Genomic DNA, 24,742 nt, shown 5'->3' with positions numbered 1-24,742 from the left:
TAGCTGGACACAACTGAATAATAATGATGTGATTACACAGTCAACCGAACAGTTAATTTATTGCGAATTTCATGTAATAATTGAGTGCCCCATACAAAATTCGAATATCAATATCCCATATTTAGCATATTATATCAAATCATACAGAAAAAAATAGGTAGTAAGATTGGCTTTCTTTACCTCTAACTTCTACACCAATGAAAAACTAATATACGCTTTGTTCTGGATTCCTATTGGTTATAGAATTTGGGTCAAGGTTACCTTCTGATGTGGTTCGGGTGAAACAAATCCAATCTTATCTATAGATCATTTCCAAAAATGTCCTCTGCAGTCGCGATTGCGCGCCCAAAATGACCAATGAAAGCCTTAGAAAAAGAATAGGTAAGATACTTCGTTGGCGTTTAATGTTTAGGCATGTTTAAGATTTAGGCAGGTATTTAAAATAAAATGACCTTGTACACATAATTATTTTCTCATTTATTTTAAGTTATAATAAATCTGACACAATATTTTAATGTGAAACTTTATGTTTATGTATTGTGTACATCAAGTTGGAAATTTTGGCGTCAAGCCAAATACAAATAAATGTAAAAATACAAACTCAATTGTTATAGAACTTACAGATATACTAGGTACTTTGATAAAGCTCCACTTTTTGTTTTACAAATCATACATACACTCTCTTTACAGTCAGTTCCTTAAATCTTAACTAAATTAATATTTACAAAGACATTTTTACTCTATAACATCTAACTACCTACCTACATTGATAAAAGAGATCACAGAAAATTGTAGCTGGAAATCTTTGAGTAAAATCCCTATCGTAGTATGTCTACCACTTTATTTTTTATCACAGTGGGTGTGTTTTATTGATTTCAAGGCATTTTAATTTTAAAATATTTGACATTTTATTGTCTCTATATTAATAATTTTTATATATTTCTTTACAAACCAAACATTACTTCAATTTGAAAGCTGCCAAATACATTATTTTGCATTTATGTGGTAGATGTTATAGTAATTACATTTCACATGCTACAATTGAAGGTTTGCCAAAAAGAACGAATGGAAGACGTTAAATTATGATAATATTCTTAAAATTTCAATCCTTTGAGTTCTTTTGGATTATATCTTCTCTTTTTAGCAAATCTAAACAAAAATATAAAACACTCATAAAACTAATTAAATTACGCAAATGCATTAATCGAGTGCGCATCACGCACGTAACATATGGATAGATACAGAGTTGTGGCAATTTTCAGTAACTGCTAAATCTCAGTCAACAGTTAAGTAATAGTCCATTGCACAAATCTTATACGTAATATTTTTATGACTTTAACACAAATAAACTCTCGTCTCTTTTGCTAACTATTTAGATAGATAATTGACACTATTAGGTATAAAAATCACTTGGCACAAAGGCATCATTAAGGTCCATACCCTGTTAAACTCCAATGACCATCCTAAATCTGTCAAAGTACTCTCAGTAATTGTTCATCAAGTACGTTAATATTTTTAGAGGAAGACTTAAATATCCTTTCTGAGAGGAATTTGACTAGAATTTTAGTGGGTGGAGCTGTTGCATACTGAATATGCAAAAATTGCGTTTTGCACTGATAAGTGTCCCACGATTCAAGTCTTTTGTAATCATTGTTCACATTTTTCACTTTTAAGATTAAGCGCGTAATGTTCAGTGGCGTATTCTGATTCCCGTTTCATCATCATGTTTTCACCAATAAGAGCACTAATGTGGTGTTTATCATGGGGCGGCTGAACCGGGCTGGGATCCGGTCGCGCACGCTTCCGCCACGGCTCTGACGCTGCCATACTCAGGTCAGTAGGCATGTCTTCATCTACAGGTTCTTCGTCGCACCGTTCTTCCTTCATTTCCGTCTTTACGACAGCTTGAGGTACTACTCTCGTAGGACTCATTTGTTGCCGCAGCAAGGAAATATTTTTGATGTTCTTCAGTTCAGTTGGATTTCTTAAAAACCTGTAATTAGGAAAGAATTTTATTAGTTTTCGTACTTTAGATAAAACATTTTAGAAAAATGTGTACTTGATGTTATTTGTACTTACTGGTAGCAGTGCCTTTCGCCTTGCACTTTTCGCAGAATATTCACGCGGTAGTAGTATCTCAAAGCACGTGACATTTTGTCGTAATTCATGGAAAGATGATTCTTCTGGATTCCCCACAGTTTTGCTAATCCAGCAGGATCTACTATTTTGAACACTCCTGTTTCTCTATTCTTCCATGCAATGTAGTTGGTGTACCGCTGCGAAGGATCATTTAATAGCTGCTGTAGGAAGTCCCAAAGTAATCTTCCATCTGGAAAACAATAAAAAATAATTTAATAAGTACTATGAAAGAACTATTTTTTATTTATGATGATTATTCAATTTTAAATAAATATTATAGATTTTTTAAACTAAATCTCTAATTTTCATATTTGACTTTTGCATAATAAAATTAATCTAATAAAAGTGAAATTAGATCCTTACTTGTATTGGACTCCGGCATGTCGTTCGGGAAGAATTCCCTATGTTGAGCGCGGTAATGTGAGTGTTGTGGCGCTGGGTGAGGCTGTGGTGCCGGGCTGGATAAAGGCGCATCCTTAGGGGATCGTGGTGGTGGCGCAAATTGGGCTTCTTCATCTGAATCGGAATGATTGCTTCCTGAACTGGCCGCCTGAGTAGTAGCAGGCATAGATGGTGCATAGTTCGGGGCATAATTGACAGCTTCTCCTCTTTGTGGGCTTCCTGAACTGTCTACTGATGGGGCTGGACTTAAAGTCACAGAATTCGGCTGAGCAGCCGCTGCTGCTGCAGCGCTGTGGAAATGGTGAAAGCTGTCGACGGCCCATGTTGGAGTAGGGGGGTGAGAGTGTGGGGATGGTGGATAAGGCGCTGCACGAGCTGTAGGTGTCACTGGAGACGATGGCACTCTTCCAAGCAATGCCGCATCTCTTACTAGCATTTGCAGAACATTATGTAGTACATCACCAGCACCAGGACAGCGCTCACCCAAGTCAGTTTTTGTCAAAAGGCACAATGCCTTTCCTGAAAAAATAGATAATATGGATTATTAGTTAAATTTACCTAATAAATATGTCTACTGAATGAACTATTAATTTCATGAAAAAATATATACCATTCATTTGGAAGAGATCCATATCGAAATTCGGCAAATCGAATTCCCTTTCGCACCATTTCAGGAAAACTGCAACGTCTTCCCTAGTCCATAATCTTGGTTCTGGAGGAAGGCCAGCTGGCAGTTGGGCCTTGGCATCACCGAGTGGTGAAGGTGGTGGAGGCGCCCATGGTAGAGGGTATCGCCATAATAACTCCGTTGGACTGAACGGTAGCGGTAGCCGCTCCATGCTCGGCCCCGACGGCAGTTGGAGACTTACAACTTTCATCACGACTGTGTCTGTAACAACATTGAAATGCTTGCTATAACAAACCAAGTAAATTATAACCCCAATTTGTTTAAATCCTAATCAGTACTGCATTTGGATTACCGTTAAAACAGTTCAGCTATTTGATAACAGGTGGCGCCAGAGTGGCAATGTGTTACTTTAGTTTTATGTTCTTATCTCTACTGATGGCATCTTCTTATCTGTCATTATTAGATACCGCGTAAAATGATACTACTGTCATTTTGATACCGAAGAAAGCGATTTTTTTAACAACGGTTAAGTATTTTAGATCAATGTTTTCAGCGAGGTATTGACTCGTGAAAGATTTGAATTATATATGGTGTTATATAACAAAAACTATAGTTATTGATATCAAGATTTATAGAGATTTTATTACATTTTATTGAAAACTTTTTAGGAAAATTGCGATACCGATATTACATAATGTAACAGTTTAAGCAAGTGATTATTTTGCTTGCATGCATAATGCAACTTATTTTAGTTGTAGAAATGGTCATCAGTCTCATTTGTTATGTTTTGAGATACAATTAAAGCAGTTTTAATTCCTATACCTATACGTAAAGTTGAAACAATTATTTTTTGGTCTTATATTTGTATTTAAAATTGAAACTGTAGACTTGAAGACTTAAAACTTTTTTATTATCGCGTCAAAAATTTGGGAGTTTCTCTTTTTGACTGCAAGTTATCACATTTTGATAACTTTTTAAGTTTTTATAATAAAGCAACTAGTTATTGGTAAAGTGTTACGATTGTCTGGATTTTCTGGATGAAAAGAAACCTATATTCTGTTTCTTTCTTTCCCAGTAGGGGTAATTAATTCATATACAACTATTGAAGAAATTGCGTTAATCACTATTGTTTTACGTTCAGGATTTATTTGTTTTGTGGTGGCCTTATGTATAATAAGCGAAGGAATATTATAACATACTGAAAACGCATTATCTAGGTATACACAAGGAAGTAATCGGTTTTTTGTTGTTTTCTTAATTTGGTTCTGACAACAGTAAGGGACATGTGTGGTAGTTTCGAAGCTCTGTCTTAATTATTTATGAATTTAACAATTTGAAATGGTGATAGTTATTTGTTTTTGATTCGCTAAGAATGACTTTAACTAATTTAGCTTGATTTTAGTTACAGCTATGTAAATGGCTACATAAAACTAACAGCAAAACAAACATTTAAATTACTACGAAGTTTAATTTGCTGCCGGATTCGGAGTTCGTATCTCTAGGCACTGTACAGTCAGTTGCCTTATCGGGCGCGGTCGGAAATGCGTGAGTCCGCGATAGCGTGGTCTGCGATAAGCACCGCTACTTACCGGCTGAGCTGATCCGGAACTGGTTGCGTCGTCAAAATCCTTTATGTAGACGGTAACTTGGTAAATCAGCACATGTACATTGTCACTAACACTTGTAGCACAGAATCCAGTGTTCACAGAGCACCAGGCACACGCGAAGCAGCGGCGGTCCCTCCAAACGTGTCGTGTTACGGCTCGCCGTAAACCAGCAGCGTATCTGAGGGATCGAGCTCGCAGACAAGCGTCGCGGGCAACTCTCCGACGCGGACTGATGATGCGGTGGAGGCGCGGGCGGACGGACGCGCGCCAACCACTCCCCTCCCGCACGCCCGGTCGCCCCTCGCCACCTCACACATTGAGATAAAACTTCGGGAGCCAGACCAAGTCCCATTTTTAACTAAACGTACGAGCACTGTTTCCGCAAACCGTTATCGGGGTAGGTTGGCGTTGACAGACGATGCTCCTTCGATTAGCACTTGTCGAAGCAAATCTTAAGTACTTGCCTACTTAATTATTATATGAAGGAACGTACGAATGGGATTATTATACGAGTGTGCCTACTTGCTTAGGGCACGCGGAAGTGCTTGTTAGTGTGGTAGAATTACGTCAGCGCGCCAGTTTTTAATAACTCACAATATTTCCTTGTTTGTACAGTTATCGCAGAGCCACAAGTCTTGTTTTTTGATACGGATTTAATGCGCTTAATTTCCGGGCGAATTTAGATATTTTAATTACTAGAATAGAATGCTTGTGTGAAGTAATTGCTTATCTATAATGTGTTATTGCAAATTGTGATATTTGTAATATATTTTATTATATTGAGAATAAGAAATTACTACGGTCTTTGAAGATACAATATACTAAAAAAGTAGAAGGAAGGTTTTGAAACTTCTAAAAGAATGAAGCACATGCGTTTGAATGATGTTATTGTACATTTCAGGTTGGTGTAGTCTGTTCATCGTCCATTGGTACTTATAACATAACACAAGGAACTCACGAATGTGATCTATCAACGTGCAGTTCAAGATATCGTGACATTACTGAGACAAAGCACAGGAAACGTCTCGGCAACCGGCCGGCAGTTTCCTGGTGCAGAGTGAGACAATATGAGCGCTAACCGGTTTGAGCTGAGCTCATTCGACTCTGCTATGTGTGTATTATGTTAGTAAGCTCTGCGATACGCATACACTTGATACATACTATTGAGGACCTACATACTTTTATCATAAAGTCAATGTGATGCAAGTTTTCTTCAATTCCAATGGTTCAATAAGGCGTTTAAGAGGGAAATAGTTATCGTTGAATCATTAGATTGGTTTGGTACTTGCATCCATGCGTATGCGTGTAGGTTGAGATTATCTCGTGTGTGCCCTGGCCGCCGTCCCACTACCGGTTCGAGACAGAAATATTCGGCAGCCAAGACGGAAGTGGCCTCGGAATCTTTACCTGTTGCTCCCTTCGCCCGCCCCGCGCTCCCTGCTAGTGTCGTCTCGCTCGTACTCACGAGCCGGTATACGTTGGTGTTCTGGCGGCATGCAGACGTTTGTCGTGGAGTTATGTGCAGTAATTTAGAGAATAAAAGACCATGATGTTCGGTCATACGTGACCGTGACCGCAGAACTTGCTGCTACTTTCTTTGTTAACATTCTAATGTTACAAGTTTGGTATTACGTGATAACGTTTTTCTTATCTGTCGACATTGTAGCAACTAATATTATGTTTGTTACGATAACTCGTTTGTTTTTTGCACCTCAATAGATTATATGACAGGGGACAACTATGATTTCCTAAACTTGCAGGGATAGAAAAACAACGGCAGAAAACGAGACAATAGATTTATTATTTTAGGTTAGGTTGTTATCTTTAGTTAGGTTATTTTTTGTAACAAGATCTTGAATTTACTTTTTCTTTTCTAAATGGTCATCTCAAGCAGAATTATCATCATATCAGTCATAAGAAGTCGACTGCTGATAAACCAATGACTTCCAGAACTCCAAAACTAATCAAAATAACTGAGATTTAGTTGATTGATATTTATCCTCTCACTCATTTTGATTTAACAATTTCATTTAAGGAAACAGGTGTAGAAGTAAATACCGTAGATACGTTTCAAGACCTGAGGTTACAAATGCATTTTTTTAAAAGAGAAACTTCGTACTTCTATTAGATACTGATTTCATAGGTTCTGAGACCAACGATGTAGTATTTTTACGCACTGAGTGTACACCTCTCTACGACCTTGAATACTATACGTTGAAGTTGGGGTAGGTAATTGCTATTCAAAAAATCAGAACAGTTTTTACTTTATCATACGCTTACTTGGGTAGTTAAACTTGTAAACAGATATGTTGACTGTCCCAGTCGGAATGCGATGAACGTCTGCTGGACTCTAATTCGAACACATGCGGAAGTACCTACCCGAAATAAGTTCATTGCGTGAGCGCATACATTCAACGGTCGTCAGTCAGAGGTGCCGGGAACTTTTTAATTATTTTCTTTTTAATGTTTCTCTGTAGGGAAGATACTATTACGTATAATATACGTTCCTTTTCTCCACTATTAGAAAAATAAATGTAATTAGACGAAAATGTCTTGTAATATAATATGACTTTATAGTATAAGTTTTCGAACCGTAAGTTTATCATTATCATAACTTTATACATATTGTCTAGGTATACTTGCACTCACTATCACACAATTTCATTTTCATTACAAATAAAGAAACATTTTAAGGTAGAATTACAAAAATCATTACGAATGTTAATAGGAAATGAACGACATGAAATAGTTTAAGCCGGAAATTAATACACGCGGGAAGAGGAAATTGGACAGCGGCGGCCTACGGGCACCGGACGTGTAGGGGCGTACGAGGGTAGAGAGGTGAGGGGGACGCGCGAATCTCTGTCCCAACTTCCGATGATGGTCGCACCACGGAAAAGGAACGGGTGTGCGGAAATGTCGTCGTATAAATTGATACAGTTACATAGCCAATACCAACCTCCAGCTAGCTTTTTACCTCTAGTTTGCAATGAGTACCTAGTAACACCAAATTTGCCTACCTGGTCACACAGATAAGTACTTACCTTATCTGTAAAATAATATTTTTCTAGTTTCGATTTAGTTCTATTAATCCCCACATTCTTTAGCGAAAATCCGCTTAGTCGATAAAGTATCTACTTTACCTACCTATATGCCTAGTAGCTATTGGTAACATAGATAATGCTCGATGTATATAGGTAATAGGTAAATAAAAACATTTTATATAGTAAGTACATATTGTATGTAAGCCAAACTATTTACCTATAGGAAGTTAAGTACTGCTAGATTGGCCTCCAAATATTTTGTAACTCCTTTGTGTTGTTATAGTTCGGAATCGGAACAGAATATTCAATTAGTTCCCGTTTATTGCCGTGTACTTAATGGTTTACAATAAACTTTTAATAGCATTGCTATTTCCCCAAAGGTGTAGGCAGAGAATGCGCTAGTTCGTTATTCAGGTTACCTTTTCAAATATTACTTTGTAACTGTCGTATTATTCTCGCATAATGTCACTATTGATAACTTCAATAGTTTCCTTACGATCTCCCAAGTCCAGGAAATCATATTCAGCATATTATATCATTATGTTCGTAGCCTCAATAAGTTAGCGTTAATATTATATTATCTTTAAAGTTAGTAATTTTTGTGGAAAACAGTGGCTAATATCTCGAACTCTGAAATCTGTAATGGATATTGGACGCCATTTATATGGTGGCCGTATAAGAAATTGTGGCACTTCCTGTGATTTGACCTGGTTCATATTATAATACTTATTACCTCCATTTCTTAATAATGTTTAAGAATGTCGAATACATTTGTACTTATATAATCACCTATTGTTTGTCACACAGCTGTGTAATATGTTATTCGAGATTTATTAAATATGGGTTTAATTACAGATTTTCAGTTGGTTAGTGTAGGTCATACATTTTTTGAGGTTCAGATTAGGTTAGATTTCGTATTTAAGTTGGTGAGATCCTTTCAGGCTTCCAATATGATTGGAAGGTAATTCGACCTTGGTTGAACAGTGAAATTAAGTTAAACTGGTCACTATACACATATTTTATGTGTAACGACATCCTGAATTGATAAATAATATCCTAAACTATGTACATATTACAAAAATTTCCTTTCATATCCGCAAAGAATATTTAATCTTTAATTGTATTGATACAAATATTGATTTAAAAACATTCTAATTGATAAATGTTCTTTATCTTAGTTACGTAATTTTCAGTACCTATACCGAGTTGTTTATGGCATCTAAAGTTAGTAATCACGATAAATGATCGAGTGTTGCACCATCTGAAGCATTCATTGAGTCTCAACGCACTTCCGAGCGCTCGCTCGCAGACCGCGACCCCGATTCAACCGTCGTTGTTCTCGCATTACATAATCAGGTGCCACTCAGAACTAGGCAACGATGTCACACCGAAAAATTGCGCCACTTACTTGCCTTTAGAGTAGACAAGAACTTTACCTCTTGTTCTGATTGGGTAATGCAGAGATATGCTTGCATATTAACAACATAATCATTCAACGGGAGATAATACTTACTTAGCTCCATTCTAAAATATGTTGCTGTAGACTCCAGTTTCAAAATAACTTTTGGCGAAGAAAGTAGCAAGAAAGGTTCGTTTTGACGGGTATCTAATAAAGCTTTCAAGGATAATTCAATTAATAAAAACATAGTTTATTACAAAATGTGTAATGAAATTCCTAACAAAAAACATTTACTTAGACCAACTATGAAGTATGTACTTGCTACTGATAAATTATGATGAACCCTAGAATAGTAAACAATCGTTTATCTTCCGTCCGATCCGTAAAACTGATTACTCAACACTAAGTAAGTAGCCATAGGAGATAATTGCTTTAAATTTTAGATTAGATAACTATTAACGTCATTCGGTGATAAAATATTTATATAGATCTAAGCTTATTGAGAACCGACTCTTTCCGGTTCTGTCCGGAAGATGAATATTAGTTACATAGGATATGTATGAATTCAAAGACGAGATTAGTAACCCAGGCGGGCATACACTGAAATTTAAAACTCATGCCTTAAATATAATGTTATTGAAAATTGTTTACACAACTCCACACCACTTCGTGGTTGGATATTTTTCTTGTTACGAACCTTTAAAGATAATTACATGCCGTTAAGAAATCGTCAACTTCCGTCGACCTCAGTCGATGGCAACGCTCAACAGTTTATGGTCACGCAACGAATACTAAAGATTTAAAGCATCGTCATCAAATTACATAGGTATGTGGTTCATAAATACCGATCTTCTTACATTCCTCTTATAACAAACTTATGAAAATCTGTGAAGATTTAGGTTATTCTATATTTTTGCAACTTATGAGGTAGATATTATGTTAGTGACTTAATAAATGTGAAAGTACCTATATTCTGTACATATGGCTTTATCGATCGCATCAATGTAACAACGCGAACTTGCCCTGAATGGACAATTAATCCCTGATTTTAACGAGTAACCCCCTGGGTGAGTCTCTGTGCGCACAAGTGTCACATGACAAAGGGACCCCTCCGTACGTTTCGGATCGACGTGATCAAAAAACCGGGTTGGGAATGCATCCGTATGGATGGGGGCACATGACGCGAGCAGTATTTTATAGGTATAACGTACGTTCGAATGCAACCAAATTTTTTATTGAAATCAATCTATACTTCTCTCGACCTACTCGAATTTGTGTTTTATTTAAAGGTACCTGTAAGACATTGCCCTTATTATGTTTTAATAGCATGATATATGTTTCTTGTCATTCATTAGAGTGGACTGCGGAACAACCTAAGGTTATAGTAAGAATGTAATAACGTACAATATTTTGTAAACTTTGATAAGTGACGAGTAAAAGCAGGAAGTAAAAATACCGTATTCTGAAAAATATTCGCTGTGTTTATGCTTTGCTGTTAAAACATACGAGCATCGCAGACAGAATCTATTAAATATCGTGTGTAATAATAATATCATAATAACTACGTGTCGTAAAAAGTGTATCGTCTGGGGGCTCACTTGGTATGTCCCAATCAGGCCATGTGCGCGCGGTCCCACGCATAGTTGACGCACAAGTGTGCGCCAGCGCCACATAGCGCTCCTACCTATAGCTGATATAGTCGCTTCCTATGTGTGAGTAAGTGAGCTGCTACTTCCTGGTACAGCCGCGAGACTCTTTATTTAAATTCTTCCTTTGTGTGCGTACGCAATATTATTTATATTCAGCTACTTCTACTCGCGGGATGGTACCTACACGAATATTATTACATTAACCATGCGTGTGTGTAACGAGTCTCTTTAATCTTCATTGTACTTCCTGATTATGCGTCAGTGTGCGTGAGCCACTTGTTTGAATGCTAGGGCGACTTTATCTCAGTGAGGGACAAAGTGCAGAGTCCGATTACTTTAGGGTGGAGCATTACACTTTATCGATAAGTTCGCGTTCCTTATCACTTTTATTTAAATTTATCTTTTTTGATATTTTAGGTTAGTGTGTTATTTTGTGCTATTTCCGTCCTACTTTACCTTTGTTGTTTAAGGAAAATTAATACTTTCCGATCGCTTTGTACCGCGTTGGTCATACCTTACGTCTTTGGCTAGCTACTCACATCAAACAAAGAGCTGATGTTTATATTCACATTGGAAACAGGAAGCATAAAGTCCGTAATATGTCTCAAGCTTGTACTGTTCTCGGTATGAAACAATACCAGTTCCGCTGTGTTTGCTAAACTGTACTCCTTTCAGGAAGTGACCGCACTTTAATTGAGCTACTTAAACCGTTGGCTGGGAACTGAATTGTTGCTTAGTTACTGAGTAACGTTAACGTTAATAAAAGGAAGTACTTAGAGGTGACAGCTCTGGTATTGGAAAGATGGTATTATCCTTGCATTGGAAAATACAAGTGGTTTATAATTCAAGTAGCTGTCTATTTTATTTTATAAATTAATATCGATGTTATTATTTTATCGTTACGTTGCTATGGGCAGCACTAACGCAGCAAGTGGACAGATGCATCGCATGGAGAGCAGTTTGCACAATTCGGAAGGGTCCGATCACAGTCACAGAGGGAGATCTATGAATTTTCACCGCTAAACCCCCTGTCGTTCACATCTGTCGCTTCCATGCACTGCAGATTAGATACAACGTCATTAATTGATTTAAGTTTAGGGAAAGGGTTAGGGCCTTAGGGCCTATTTTTATTTAAATGTTATTCGCACATGTTTCATTTAAGAGTTTAAAATGTCTTCTCCATAATCCAGTTATAAAATATGTTATGTACAGGTCTGTTTATTCGATTAATCAGTTAGAAATTGCTTTTTAATTTCCTTTGAAGTTAATTTCCGGATTTTAAATCATTGATTGTCCATGACAGTGACGGCATTGCAATCGGTAATGCAATTACTCTAGTTACGCGTGTTTACGTTCTGGAAGGAGGGAAGCAGTGAGGGACGAACTTGTATGGCATCGCGCGCTGTTGGAGATTTGACGTAACCTGTATAATTATATAAATTATAGACCATAACTGTAGAGCAACTGAGTTTACAGTTTCTAAGAATGTCATTGTTAAAAAGGTCAGTTTCGATTATTGAGTAGGTCACAGCTTCATAACAAATATAGTTGAACAATTTTATAGCTTTAATTCCGGTGATGGCACTTGTGAATTAGAAATGACACCTTGCTCGAATCGAGAGCGTGAGAAGGGCAGCCTCAGCCCCTGCGCCCCTAGTTAAGATACACACACAGGTGTAAACATTGTTCTGTAACACCCCGCGACCCCTTCAACCTTTCCGATGAGGAAGGTTATACCTACCTGAAGCTGACTATAATACGTTGGAAAATAAAAGTTTAACCCCACATCAACTGAGATTTATAAAAATGTTATTGCCCTGTGGAATTGTTTGTTTTCCTGTGAACTACTGAACCCTTTTAATGAATAAACCGCAGGTACCTACATTACATTATACCTACCTACTTGTTTATTTGTTTCCATTCAACATTAAACTATATTTACTCATTATTTACGATTTAGATTTCAATCATCTTTTCAATCTTGGTTATGATTAATATTTCGCTTAAGTAGTTATGTATTCAAATATGTTTTGTTCGATAATTCGACAAAAGTAGCCTGTATTCGATCTGACCTTTGCCCGATATTAAATTACCTACAAAAAATATGCGACTCGACAAGCAAGCAGACGCTCTTAATATAAATTATGTAAACTTGTGCTCTTTAATACATTTGATTGTAATAATAATTCTATGGTTTTATTGTACCTAACCCATATAGTTTCATCTCTGTCTTACATTGATTCCTATTACGCACGTCTAGCCAAACGTCTAGCCAGTTTGGGAGGTTGTTAACGGACGTAGTATATTATCAAAGATTTTATCGTCTTAACGAATGATACTTACTTCTGTTGTACTACCTATGTACTTACTTATAAGCTAATTTTGTTTTATACAGTTTAGACAAGCGATTATTAACAAACGAACCATAAGCAAAGTTAGTTTTTAAGTAAATTATTAAGGTTGTTAAAAATAAATTACAGGTACTTACTAGTACACTACTAGTTTATTCTTTGCCTTCAGTGAAGAAATATAAGACTTTAACCTAAAGGTAGTCGTAGTTTCCATAGATATTAGATTTAGGTACTTTTCATCCATTAATATCTAATATCCGCGACATAATAGGAATATTAAAAATCGATTTTATTACGAAACATATTTATGACATTAGTATCGTTAATTGCCAGCTACATCACGTAATTATTAGATATTTATTTTACATCATTTTTGTATTTTCAAGTTCATCGTATATTTTTATTTCTTTTTAAATGCGTTAATTTATGCTTTCACGTCGTAGTTCTGTTAAATATGCTTACCGCTATGCTTGTATTGAAATAAAATATGTTCTGTATTGATTTGTACATAATAAGTACTAACATTGACTGTAATTATCTCCTTAATTCCAAATAAACAAACCGCAGAGTTTGATAGAGAGCGCAATTTTTCAATTTCATTTTACCCGGCGGGCAGAACTTCATTTCAGTTGGAATTAACAAAGAACGATGTTATGAATACGTGTCACATCACCCGTGAAACCCCAGCTTTGTCCAGAGTGTGAAAGGGTTCACTCATTAGGAAGATTGCAAGGGCGCGATGCAAAACAGTGTCTATGCGTGGTTGCGCTCCGGCATTGTCTATGCCCAGTCCTCTACTGTTTCTAACGCTACAACGTAGCTTGTGCTCAGGAAGTTTATATTTCTCAGCATAAAAGAAACGAGGCTGTATTGTAGGATAAAAGAAAGTGCATTCGGGTTACAGAGATTCAACGGGTATTAGAGAGAGAACGGGCGAGATGCGGGCTGATATACCTACCTGTGTGTCCATTACTGAAATTACTGCTGTTACAAGATAACAAACTTTATGGAAATGTACTTAGGTAAATGATAGTAATGGTAGAATATAACATCAACCAATATTAGTCCTGAGGGTGAATTGTTTCATAGTATACAAAGAAATAGGAACTATAGTCGCATGCGTGTATGTTAATTAAATATGGGGCGATTTGTAGACGTCTGCAAAGCTATATAGTAGAAGTAACTACCGACGTAATTATCTGCATTGTACCATATGCGACATGTTAAATTAAAATGTCCAGCCGAGTGATCGAGTCGGTATATGGCGCCGGCGTTCGATTCAAGCCAAACCAAGATGGCATCGAGCAGGAAGTGAAGTAGGAAAACGTTCTAGCGTCATCCAAGGCCAACAACGCGACGAGCTACATCCACCACGCTCGCTATTAAGCGGCACCTCGCTTGACAAACCGCCATTGTTTTGTAATTAGCAAAGTTTCGGTATATGTAATACACAATTCGTATACAAAGAAAGACACCTGCTTAAAATATTAAGTACCTGTATACTTTTCAAAACGTGTACGTACGAGGCTGGTTGGTATCTGCTGTGATTCCGGCTAGTGAGCAAAATTAATAATATGATAGATCTTTTCTTAACTATCGATGCTCCTTACTTTTTCTATTATCAATTACATTGCCCATCCCACTTATAAAACCTTTGCCAATACATTGCTTTACACTTCGGTGTATTATCCGATCTCTTGTGAATATTTGCACTATTTATAACCTTCTCATAATGTGGTGTGCAATCCGTACTTTTATTCTTTTCAATAGCAGGTAACGTTTGCGGTACACAATGGACACGAATTTTGTTCAGCTAAAATATTAACTTTCGTACAAAGGGATACATTATACTTCCAAGTATGGAGCACTTCTTCACTTCCGAACAATACCTTGAATGGGAAACGAAGTGGTAAACAGTGGTTCTTTTGCAGCTCCATCACATCGTGTGTTGACCATCGAACTTCATTATATATGTAGAGTTACCTACATAACTCATTAGTGCACATAAAAAACTTAATTTGTTTAGCTATTATTTATCCATATTGTATGAGTACTAAATTCAACCGAATTTAAGGGGAATACCATTTTACAAATAAATAAAATAGATCTTACGTCGAATCGTGTAACAAAAAATATGTTTGTGCTGTTATAATATATTATTTTTCTGCTCATAGATATATAACGAGAACTAGCTGAACTAGAAATACATAATATGCTCCTGTTATGGCTTTATTCTGTAAAACATCCTTTCTTAGAAAGTGGGTAAACCAAGGTTTAAATAGGATATTGAGAGGTCTATTCACATAACAAAACCATGGAAGAAGCGAGGAAATAAAAGGTTCAAGAGCAATACAACCATTTCATTATTTGTAAACTGACAAAAGATCCACACGAAATGTCAGGAATTCCTCTTAGTTAAAGCACATTGTCTATTAGACGCCGGCGTTAGATTAAATAATATTCTAAACAATTTTACAGAAGCCTATCGTTTCGGAATGAAATAAGTCTCGTTCCCTCATCCTTTGTTATGTTCCGACTTCGAGTAGTTTTATAGTTTACGAGAAACTTTGTTTACCTAATCTGTGGTTTTGGGATTTGCGATCTACAAAAACTTTTTATTGTTGCTGTCATATAAAATGTTAAGAAAAACTTATTGCTTTGTTTTGTTTTACATTTAATGAAGGGGTTGACTGAAATGTGTATGTAAGAAACAAAGTTTTCAACGATTCTTACCTTGTTGCTAACACTAATTGTATTCTTGCGAGAACTTTATACCTTATTTTTTTATATATTTTCTTCAAGCTGAGTCTCTAAATGACACCTATTTATGTCTTTCTAAAATGTTAGATACAATTTTCAAACCTTTTCAATAATAAAAATAAATGTAAACAGTTTAAAAGTAGGCCTAAATTCCATTCGCTTAAAGTATTTTTTACTTATGATCGCAGTAATTATAATGATTTGATCTGATATGAACCGAGATGGGTATAACTACACTTTATGACGCTTCTTTCGCCGACGCATTGTCTGCTCGCTCCACCACACCCCAAAAGGATTTCTGTTCGTTATAATTCCGGCTAGCATTTCCATAAAAATCGTTGTGATGGTTATCTTCGTGAACAGGTCGGATTCTTTTTTTCTAAGTGCATCATTTATTATCTTTAAATGCACAAAAAATGTAAGGGTCTCTAAGGCGCCGCGGTGTCCCTTCTAGGAAGCGGTCTCGGATTTGTTTGACACTCGTCTGTGAGATATAGAGCGGCCAGTGGACAGGCTAGTTCGATGAATCCGGACACTTGTGATGGTTTGAACATCGGCTGGGGACAAAGAGGTGTGAATTCACAACTTAACGATTTGCACGGGACACTTATGGACAAGATCGCAGATATGGACCTTAAAATTTCAGGTGGTTACGGTGATCAAGTCATAAGATATAGTTTTTGAGTAGGAATGCCGGCTTGTATGTATTTCTAATTCAGCACTGTCTTCTTATTTATATAATTTTGCATAAAGCAGCTTAAAACTTTTCAGAGCTCGATGTCTATATTTCGATTTTTAAGGATTTTTTCGACGTTTCTTTTTTCTTGACTGTGTTTACTTTACTGAACCGTTAGGGAAATATTTTTTACTCTGTTTTTTAAACTGAAACCGGGATTACACGGGTTAGTAACTCATGACAATGTTTACCTCTTTGAGGGAAAATGAAAGGGTTTATAAAAAAATATGATTTTACGCTTGCTTACTGATCGTCATTATCTGACATGATACAACCTTAAGATCAAAAATGTCTTATAACGTTCAACGGTCGTTGCGCAATTTCCCACAGCTCCTCAAAAGCAAATACCTTCTATTGAGTCAGGATACAATGGCAGGGCAAGAGTCAGGTAAAGCGCCTCACGCTGCGGGGTTCCAGCGCAGAAGTTTTATATTTCCGCTTCTTTGTCATATCTTTGGGCCAATTAATAATTTCTCTGGATGACCGAAGTTATTGTAAAGCATCGAACCGCTCCTACGCCCATTCAAATGGCGAAGATTGATGAACTCCCTGCAATTGTCACATTTTTACGTTTATAGACTGTTTTTGCTTCACGTTTATTGAATGACGTTGCTCTCTTGTGACTGTTGTGTGGGACAAAAATAAACATTTTGTATGAAGTAACGTTTGATAATGTCATTAGTACAGTGTAACTGACTTACAGTTCCTAGTTTTTTGATAAGATATAATGTAAAAATATGCTTGCTTGCTTACTTGTATACTATGTTCTACGTTTGACGTCAATTGGGACAAAGCACGACAATTGTGTTCAAATTAAGCTATGTATTTTAATAAATCTGCATTTAAGGAGCTGATAACGTAAGTATTGTAATTTTAAACGTTGTACGTGTAGTTTGCATCTTAAACTGTCCGTTTATCATGCATAAGCGACGACCGATTCAGCGAACGGAGCGCTCTTAACTATGGGCCCTATCGCGGCTTGAAGCTTATTGAGTAACCTCCTCGAATAGTTGCGGGATTAAACTCTTTTGTTTAATTATCTAGGTTATTTCATTATTTCTGAGAGAGTCAAACTGTATAGAATTGTCAGATTATCTTGCTATGAAGAGTTTAAAATTGATGTTTGTGAATAATGGTACAGATTTATAACTGCGGCCAACTAAAAGTATAAATAATGTTTTATAGAGGTATTTGCTGTATATTTTTCCAGGTAATAACCATTAGGTATGAATAAAAAATCCACACAACATTCTTCCGTTAACATGAATGCGTATTTACGAATATATTCGCCTTTTGTCTTTTTTGTTCTTTAGCTTGTCTGCTCGTCTCAATATTTCCTGTTCGTAAAATAAATTCAAATATATGCATACTTTTTGTCGACCAGTTACGACCGGACAGCCAGCGGTGACTGAGCGCGTCAAGACGATGTACCAACTAAAGAAAAAAATATAACTTCTTAAAGCATTACAAGTACTTAGTAGATATTTGTAAGTATTTCCTGGGTTGACAACATAAATGTCTACAAACTTTTTTTTATTTAATTTTGATTTCGTAACGAAGCACATTTCCTATATTTGACTAATGTATGTATAGGTACTTGTAACGTTGACACAATTTAATTATAGGCACTTCTATTATTAATGTCTATATTATATTCTAATCCTCGCACAAACTTTAATGAAAGAATTTATCCATAAAAAGTTTATTGTAGTACATGAAATAACATCAGATAAAAATTCTACATCGATGTACGATTCCATATTCACGTACAATTTTATTAGTGGACTGTTGTTTGGCTAGAATGATAATGACCGAATTGTTATTCCGGGAAATGTTAATCGAAATGTTATTCAGTCGTATATTTTTCCATATAACATGTGTAAGGAAAAATATTTTTTTTTATCTATGTATTGGAACCACAAACAAGTTTACATTAAATTTAATCAACTCTTCTAGTTATTTAGGCATACTGTCAACTATATTGTTATTAGAAACATTTTTTTTGACAATCGGGCTATATACTTAAATTATATTCCTAAGATCTAGACGTAAACGGCAGTGTGTCCGCCAAGTTCGAGCAAAAAAACCGACAACCGGCCGTGGGTTATATTACACGAACCATATTCGGGCCAAGTTTTACGTACCCACCTATAACTCAAAATCTATTTTATCTACGCATATGAAATTTCTAGTATCTGTCGAGATCTACTTACTTATCGAAACCAACCAACGGCAAGTACCAATGTGATTGTTTCCGAGTTATTGACGTCTAAGATTGTTTAGACACTACTCACAAACGGTGAAGGAAAACGCATTGAGCAAGCGTGGTGATAATGCTTGAAACCTTCTCCGTGTGAGAAGTAGGCCTTTGGTCAAGCAGTGAAACCTATAGGCCATGATGTGATGATACTGTCGGTTTATAAAATGGAAACTGTCATATAAGGAACTACATACAAAAAAGTTAACTGCTGCTTAACAATGGTCCGTCTGTAAAATTCTGTGGGTGTTATTGCTTCCATGTAACGACTAGATAAGTACAGGCTATTACCTGTATTTTATCTACGTGCGTAACAGTGGGGACGATATCTGGATTAAAACTGATAATTGAATTATCCAGTTTTGTTTACCATTCTCTCAGAAAAAAAGACTTTGGTAGGTACTGTAGCCTGTAGTCAAGTTCCATTATCCTTATAGTGTGTAGAGTAATAGTAATTATTATTATCTTTGCACGTGGCTTATGTTATTATATGGATCTGGACGATAAGAATAGTATTAGCACATTGTATTCAATTTCACCATCCTAATCAGATATCGATCGAAGTCTTTTGTATGATGAGGATTCGTAGCTGTGATTACAATAATTGCAAATCACCATTATCGTTCTTTATACATACAGCTATTGAATAATTCTTTTTTCCCGGATTATAACATACCTTTTTGATAAAATTGCGGATTTTAATATCCTTTTGTTATTAATGTTTAAAAATAATTACAATACGCTGGCGTCACAACATTCTTTTACAGTGAAAACATGTATAGTTCAAACATGGTGATGAATGTAAACCTATCCGTGTATGTAGTTTTGGTCAGCAGTGCATCCATAATTATAAGTTGAATAATGTTTATTTACAGTCACCATCTTATGTGCTTATTCAAGTAAATCTCACAGAACAATATTGACCATGCCATTAGTTATAGATATCCAATGCAGTATAATTGGCTGTCCGGGTGCACGTGCTATTTACCCAAATAGAATATAAAATTGACTCGTCCAACAGGCCGCGACGTCGTTGTCTGCGCGGGCGCCGATGCCGTTCGCTTCCAGTCCGCTTGATAAGTGTCACCTGGGGACGTAGCGGTCCACCTTGCACTCTAGTTGTGATTTTAATTACATTTTATTGGCACTCTACTTGCTATGTCGGTGTGCCGACATGCTACTGTCAGGCCACGTACGTAGTTATTAACAACCATTCCCGTTTTTTTTCTTTTTATTAAAAGATACTTTAAATGTCCATTGCTGAGCTAATTTTTGCCATTGATAATACTAGTAAAAACCAACCTATCCTTTTTTATGTATCAAAACTTATTTGCCATGTTACTTATGACTAGAAGTCGAATTATTAATTTGATTTATTCTAATAATATGTATAATTTTATTCTCGATTGTAACTTTGATAATAGTCAATGTCATTTGCGGTTTCTAACACGAAATATTAGATACCGAAGTATTAGATGTTGTCTGCTGTTGTTAATAAATAGGTATATGAGTTATTCATATTCATATTCATATTCATATTCATTTATTTGCTTTCCACAATTGTATGTACATAGATGTTTTAGTCTTACAGATAAAAGTAACAAATCGTGGACCCTGTTTGGGCACAGCAATTTTAAAGATACAAACTAAGGCTTAAAACTAAACATAACATTATATAAAACAATTATTATTTATCTTACGGTTAGTTTAGGAACACATAACTTTTTATAATTAATGAGATCTTAAAATATACTAGGTACTTAATTCTGACTACCCGTAACAATTGTCTAGGATGTTCACAAAGTGCATATTATATTATATAATACGATAGAAAAAAACCGCACTTATTGTACTAGGTTCATTGTTATCTTACCCATTTTATAATATTTATTTATTTATAGTTTGTCAGATAAATATTCATTTATGTTGTAATATACTTTATTCAATAGAAATATTTTTAGTTTATTTATGAAGCTACTGTATTTACTTATATTCTTTATTTTTTCTGGTAATTTATTGTATAATTTTATTGACATAACATAGGTACTAGAGGAATGCATTTTTAGTCTAGATGTAGGTAGGTTTAATCTATTTTTGTGTCTCAGAGAAATTTTATTTTGTATTTCTTGTCTTTTATTGTAGAATTCTGGGTGGTTACGTACAAATTTACACATTTCAAAGATATATAGGCAGGGTAGTGTAAGAATTTTTAGTTCTTTGAAATGCGGTTTGCAACTATCAGTATCTTCGATGTTTACTATAATCCTGATAAGTTTTTTCTGTATGGTGAATAATGTCGGCGCATCTGTGCTATTTCCCCATAAGATAACACCGTATTTAAGCCATGCATAGCCATATGCGTAGTAAGTGACTAGTGCTGTTTTGAGATCTGTGGTTTTTTTGATCTCACGGAGTGCGTAAGAATTTGGACAATTTAGCTTTTAATTTATTGATGTGAGATTTCCAATTTATTTCTCTGGACCCATCTATATCTAGCCCAGGAGGGTGAATTTACTAACAATTTCTAGTTTTGTGTTTTTAAAACTGTAGTCAATATTTATGGGTATTTTTTGGCGGGGATGGAAGGTTATTATTTTTGTTTTACTAAAGTTTATTTCAAGATTATGTTGTGTCATCCAACTTGTTGTAGAATTTAGTATAGAGTTTAATTTACTATTTAGATTTATATTATTTTCGCATGAGGCTAGTATGGATATGTCATCCGCAAATAAGACACAAGGCTCGTTTATATGATTAGGAAGGTCATTGATGTATACTAGAAATAGAAAACATCCTATAACGCTTCCTTGCGGTATTGAAGCATTTATTGGTATATTGTCAGACCGAAACAGCTCTATTTCATTAGATCTATGATTAAAGTATTCTATTTCCACTAATTGTTCTCTGTGCTGTAAATAAGAGGTGAACCATTCATGGCATTTACCTCGAATTCCTATGCTATATAATTTGTTTAATAGTATGTTAAACTGCACTTTGTCGTAGGCTTTTGTCATATCAAGCAATAGTCCTATAGCATATTTCTTATTGTTAATAATATTGAGAGCCTCCTGTATGTACTTGTAGACGGCCAATATAGTGGATCGGTTTTTCCTGAAACCATTTTGACAGTCGTTAAATATGTTATGTTTTTCACAGAACGCGTAAACTCGGTTGCACATTGCTTTTTCAAATAACTTTGATGCTGTTGGTAACAAAGCTATAGGGCGGTAGTTATTCGGGTCAGTTTTTGTGTTTTTCTTATATATGGGTTTAATAAGAGCTTTTTTTAGAAGATTAGGAAAAGCGCCTTCTTCAAAAGATTGGTTGATTAGATTGTGAAATGGTACAGTTAGTTCATCCGCGCATAGCCTAAATAAGGTGGGAGGTAGTCCGTCAACGCCATAGCTCGATTTGTTTTTTAAGTTTTTAAGCAACACGTTTACCTCGTAGGGATCTACTGGACTCAGAAAGATAGAATTCTCTACAGTCGTAGTTACTGGGATTCCTTTCGGTTTGCAGCCTGTGTTGTTTGTGCTGGCCGTGCCAATAGAGGCAAAGAAATTATTAAAGATATTTGCTACCTCCTTTGGGTCTGAAGTTAGGTTTTTATTCGTTTGTAGATTAATGTTACACTTTTCCCTCTTTATTTTCTTATTAGTCCGTTCATTTATTATGGTCCACATTGTTTTAACCTTATTGTTTGAGTTTATCATTTTGTTTTTAAAGTGGAGTTTTTTTGCAGTTACAATAGTCTTCTTTAATAGTTTTTCGTATTTTTTATAATAGGTATATGAGTTAGTTAAATATCTGTACATATAAATGTGTACCTAATATAATAATTAGTCTAAGAAATTAACTTTAATATAACTGTTCGTAATAAAACAACAATGCAATCATTCTTTATTCAATGTGAAATAAAATAAATTAATATTCTAAACTGCATGAATACATTGACTTCTTCACTTTATCAAACACTTCCATGAATTTGCGTACATCTTGTTAATAGCAAAATTTTAATTTAAACCACAATAAACGATAGGTAAGAAGTCGGTGCTACAAGTCTAAAACTTGAATTCTGAAACTTTTTAAAGTCGGTTAAAATGACCAGTAACAAAAATTAAAACACAAAAAATATCTGTTCTGTATTGCCACAAAAGCAATAATTTTGTCATTACATAGATTTCTAGAAAAAGAAGCAGATAAAAACCTAAATTACACATCAGGAACGAGCTGGATGTATATCTCATAAAGAATTAAAAGATTCTTAATTAGCGGGCGGCAAAATCACAAAGCGACCGTATTGAAGGCATGCATCGCTTGCAATACTTACTGTTATGTACATAATGTGACAGATTAGTGCATTTTTCCATGTGGTGCGCGTTTACAGCGAGCGGCGCGGATCCGGGTCAGGCGCGTCACGTAACGGGCTCGATGATAACGGCGAGGCCCAGCCTAGCCTAGCCTAGGTCGCGAAGCGGGATGAACTACGCGGAAGTAGGATTGCGGACGACGATTAAACTCTACGTGATTCCATTCAATATACCTCTGCACTGAGATACAACAACAATAACAATCAGCTTTTTACTTTATCTTTTTAACTTTTTACACAATCTCTGTTCTAGTATATTTCTGTACTATGATGTAATTTGAAAATTGTGCTTTTTTTAGGAAATGCAGGTTTTTCATATTGCATCACGTAAACCAAGCAATCTGTGTCGGTTTTACGGTCCATTGGATAATTTTATAAGTACATGTGTTTATTTTTAGGTACTTATTATAGTTTATTTTTATAAATAAGTCCGAGTGGGATAGTTTTTATAAATAAATAATTTGTATCTGACTGCATGTCAATATTGTATAACAACTACTCACATGTTTAATATCAGAAATAATGCTTATTTTAGAACAAACACGATTGAAATATGTAATTTCATAAATAATTCAGGCGTGGTTATGATTGTAATAGATGCAGCTGCTTAGTCTGTGCGACAGGTTAGGTTTTATAAACGAGCACGATCCACGGTTGGCCGCCGGTCGCAGGCTGTGCGCAAGCCAAAGAAAGTAAGTTCACTGCCACGGTCGCGCGCGGTACGACAACCTTGCTTCATACAGGGTTGACTGCTTCGCACTTTGTATTGTAACTAACTCATTTTTGGTAAAAAATATTTATTCCGTGCCTCAGTAAAGTAATTAACCTAATTAAACGTACGTGATAAAAACTTGATAACGGATCATTTATTACATTGTCATTATTCTAGGTATAAACTGTTACATATTTGGTAAAATAATATTAATATATTGTAACAACCACCTACGCCTACGTAACGACTGCTTAATGTCTACATGTCGTCTAGGCACCGTCTACGAGACGACTACGCAGCGTCTACGAAAATATTACACAGCGTCTGCGAAAAGATTACGCAGTCTCTACGGGGCTTGCATCCGCTACGAAATGACTACGTAGTCTCTACAAAAAGCCTACGTAGGTTTTACAAAAGACTCCGAGATGACTGTGCAGACTCTACGGAATGCCTACGCAACAACTACGCAACTTCTACGAATAGTCTACGCATCGTCTACGAAACGACTACGGGGTCTCTACGAAAATACTACGAGACGACTCCGCTGCCGCTACGAAAGTTCTACGAAAAGTCTACGCAACAGCTACAGGACGCTGGTGTCTACGAAAAGACTATGAGTTGACTACGCAGTCTCTACGATAGACTACGAGGTAACTATTGCTACGAAGTTTCTACAAAAAGCCTACACA

General features: G+C 35.8%; 1 protein-coding gene across 1 annotated transcript; it reads right to left on the bottom strand.

The window, feature by feature from the left end:
• Window positions 1–453: 453 nt before the first annotated feature.
• LOC118282056 (ets DNA-binding protein pokkuri) lies at window positions 454–5,018 on the bottom strand. The gene is made up of 5 exons (XM_035602946.2): window positions 4,759–5,018; window positions 3,152–3,430; window positions 2,503–3,060; window positions 2,080–2,329; window positions 454–1,993 (listed from the first exon to the last, which is right to left on the bottom strand). Exons 2-5 carry the CDS (start codon window positions 3,417–3,419, stop codon window positions 1,648–1,650), a joined length of 1,422 nt encoding a protein of 473 aa, XP_035458839.1. The 5' UTR covers window positions 3,420–3,430; window positions 4,759–5,018; the 3' UTR covers window positions 454–1,647.
• Window positions 5,019–24,742: the final 19,724 nt, after the last annotated feature.

Source organism: Spodoptera frugiperda, chromosome 27 (assembly GCF_023101765.2).
Source record: "Spodoptera frugiperda isolate SF20-4 chromosome 27, AGI-APGP_CSIRO_Sfru_2.0, whole genome shotgun sequence".
Taxonomy (NCBI): Eukaryota; Metazoa; Arthropoda; class Insecta; order Lepidoptera; family Noctuidae; genus Spodoptera; species Spodoptera frugiperda.
This window is presented reverse-complemented; position numbering and strand designations above follow the sequence as displayed.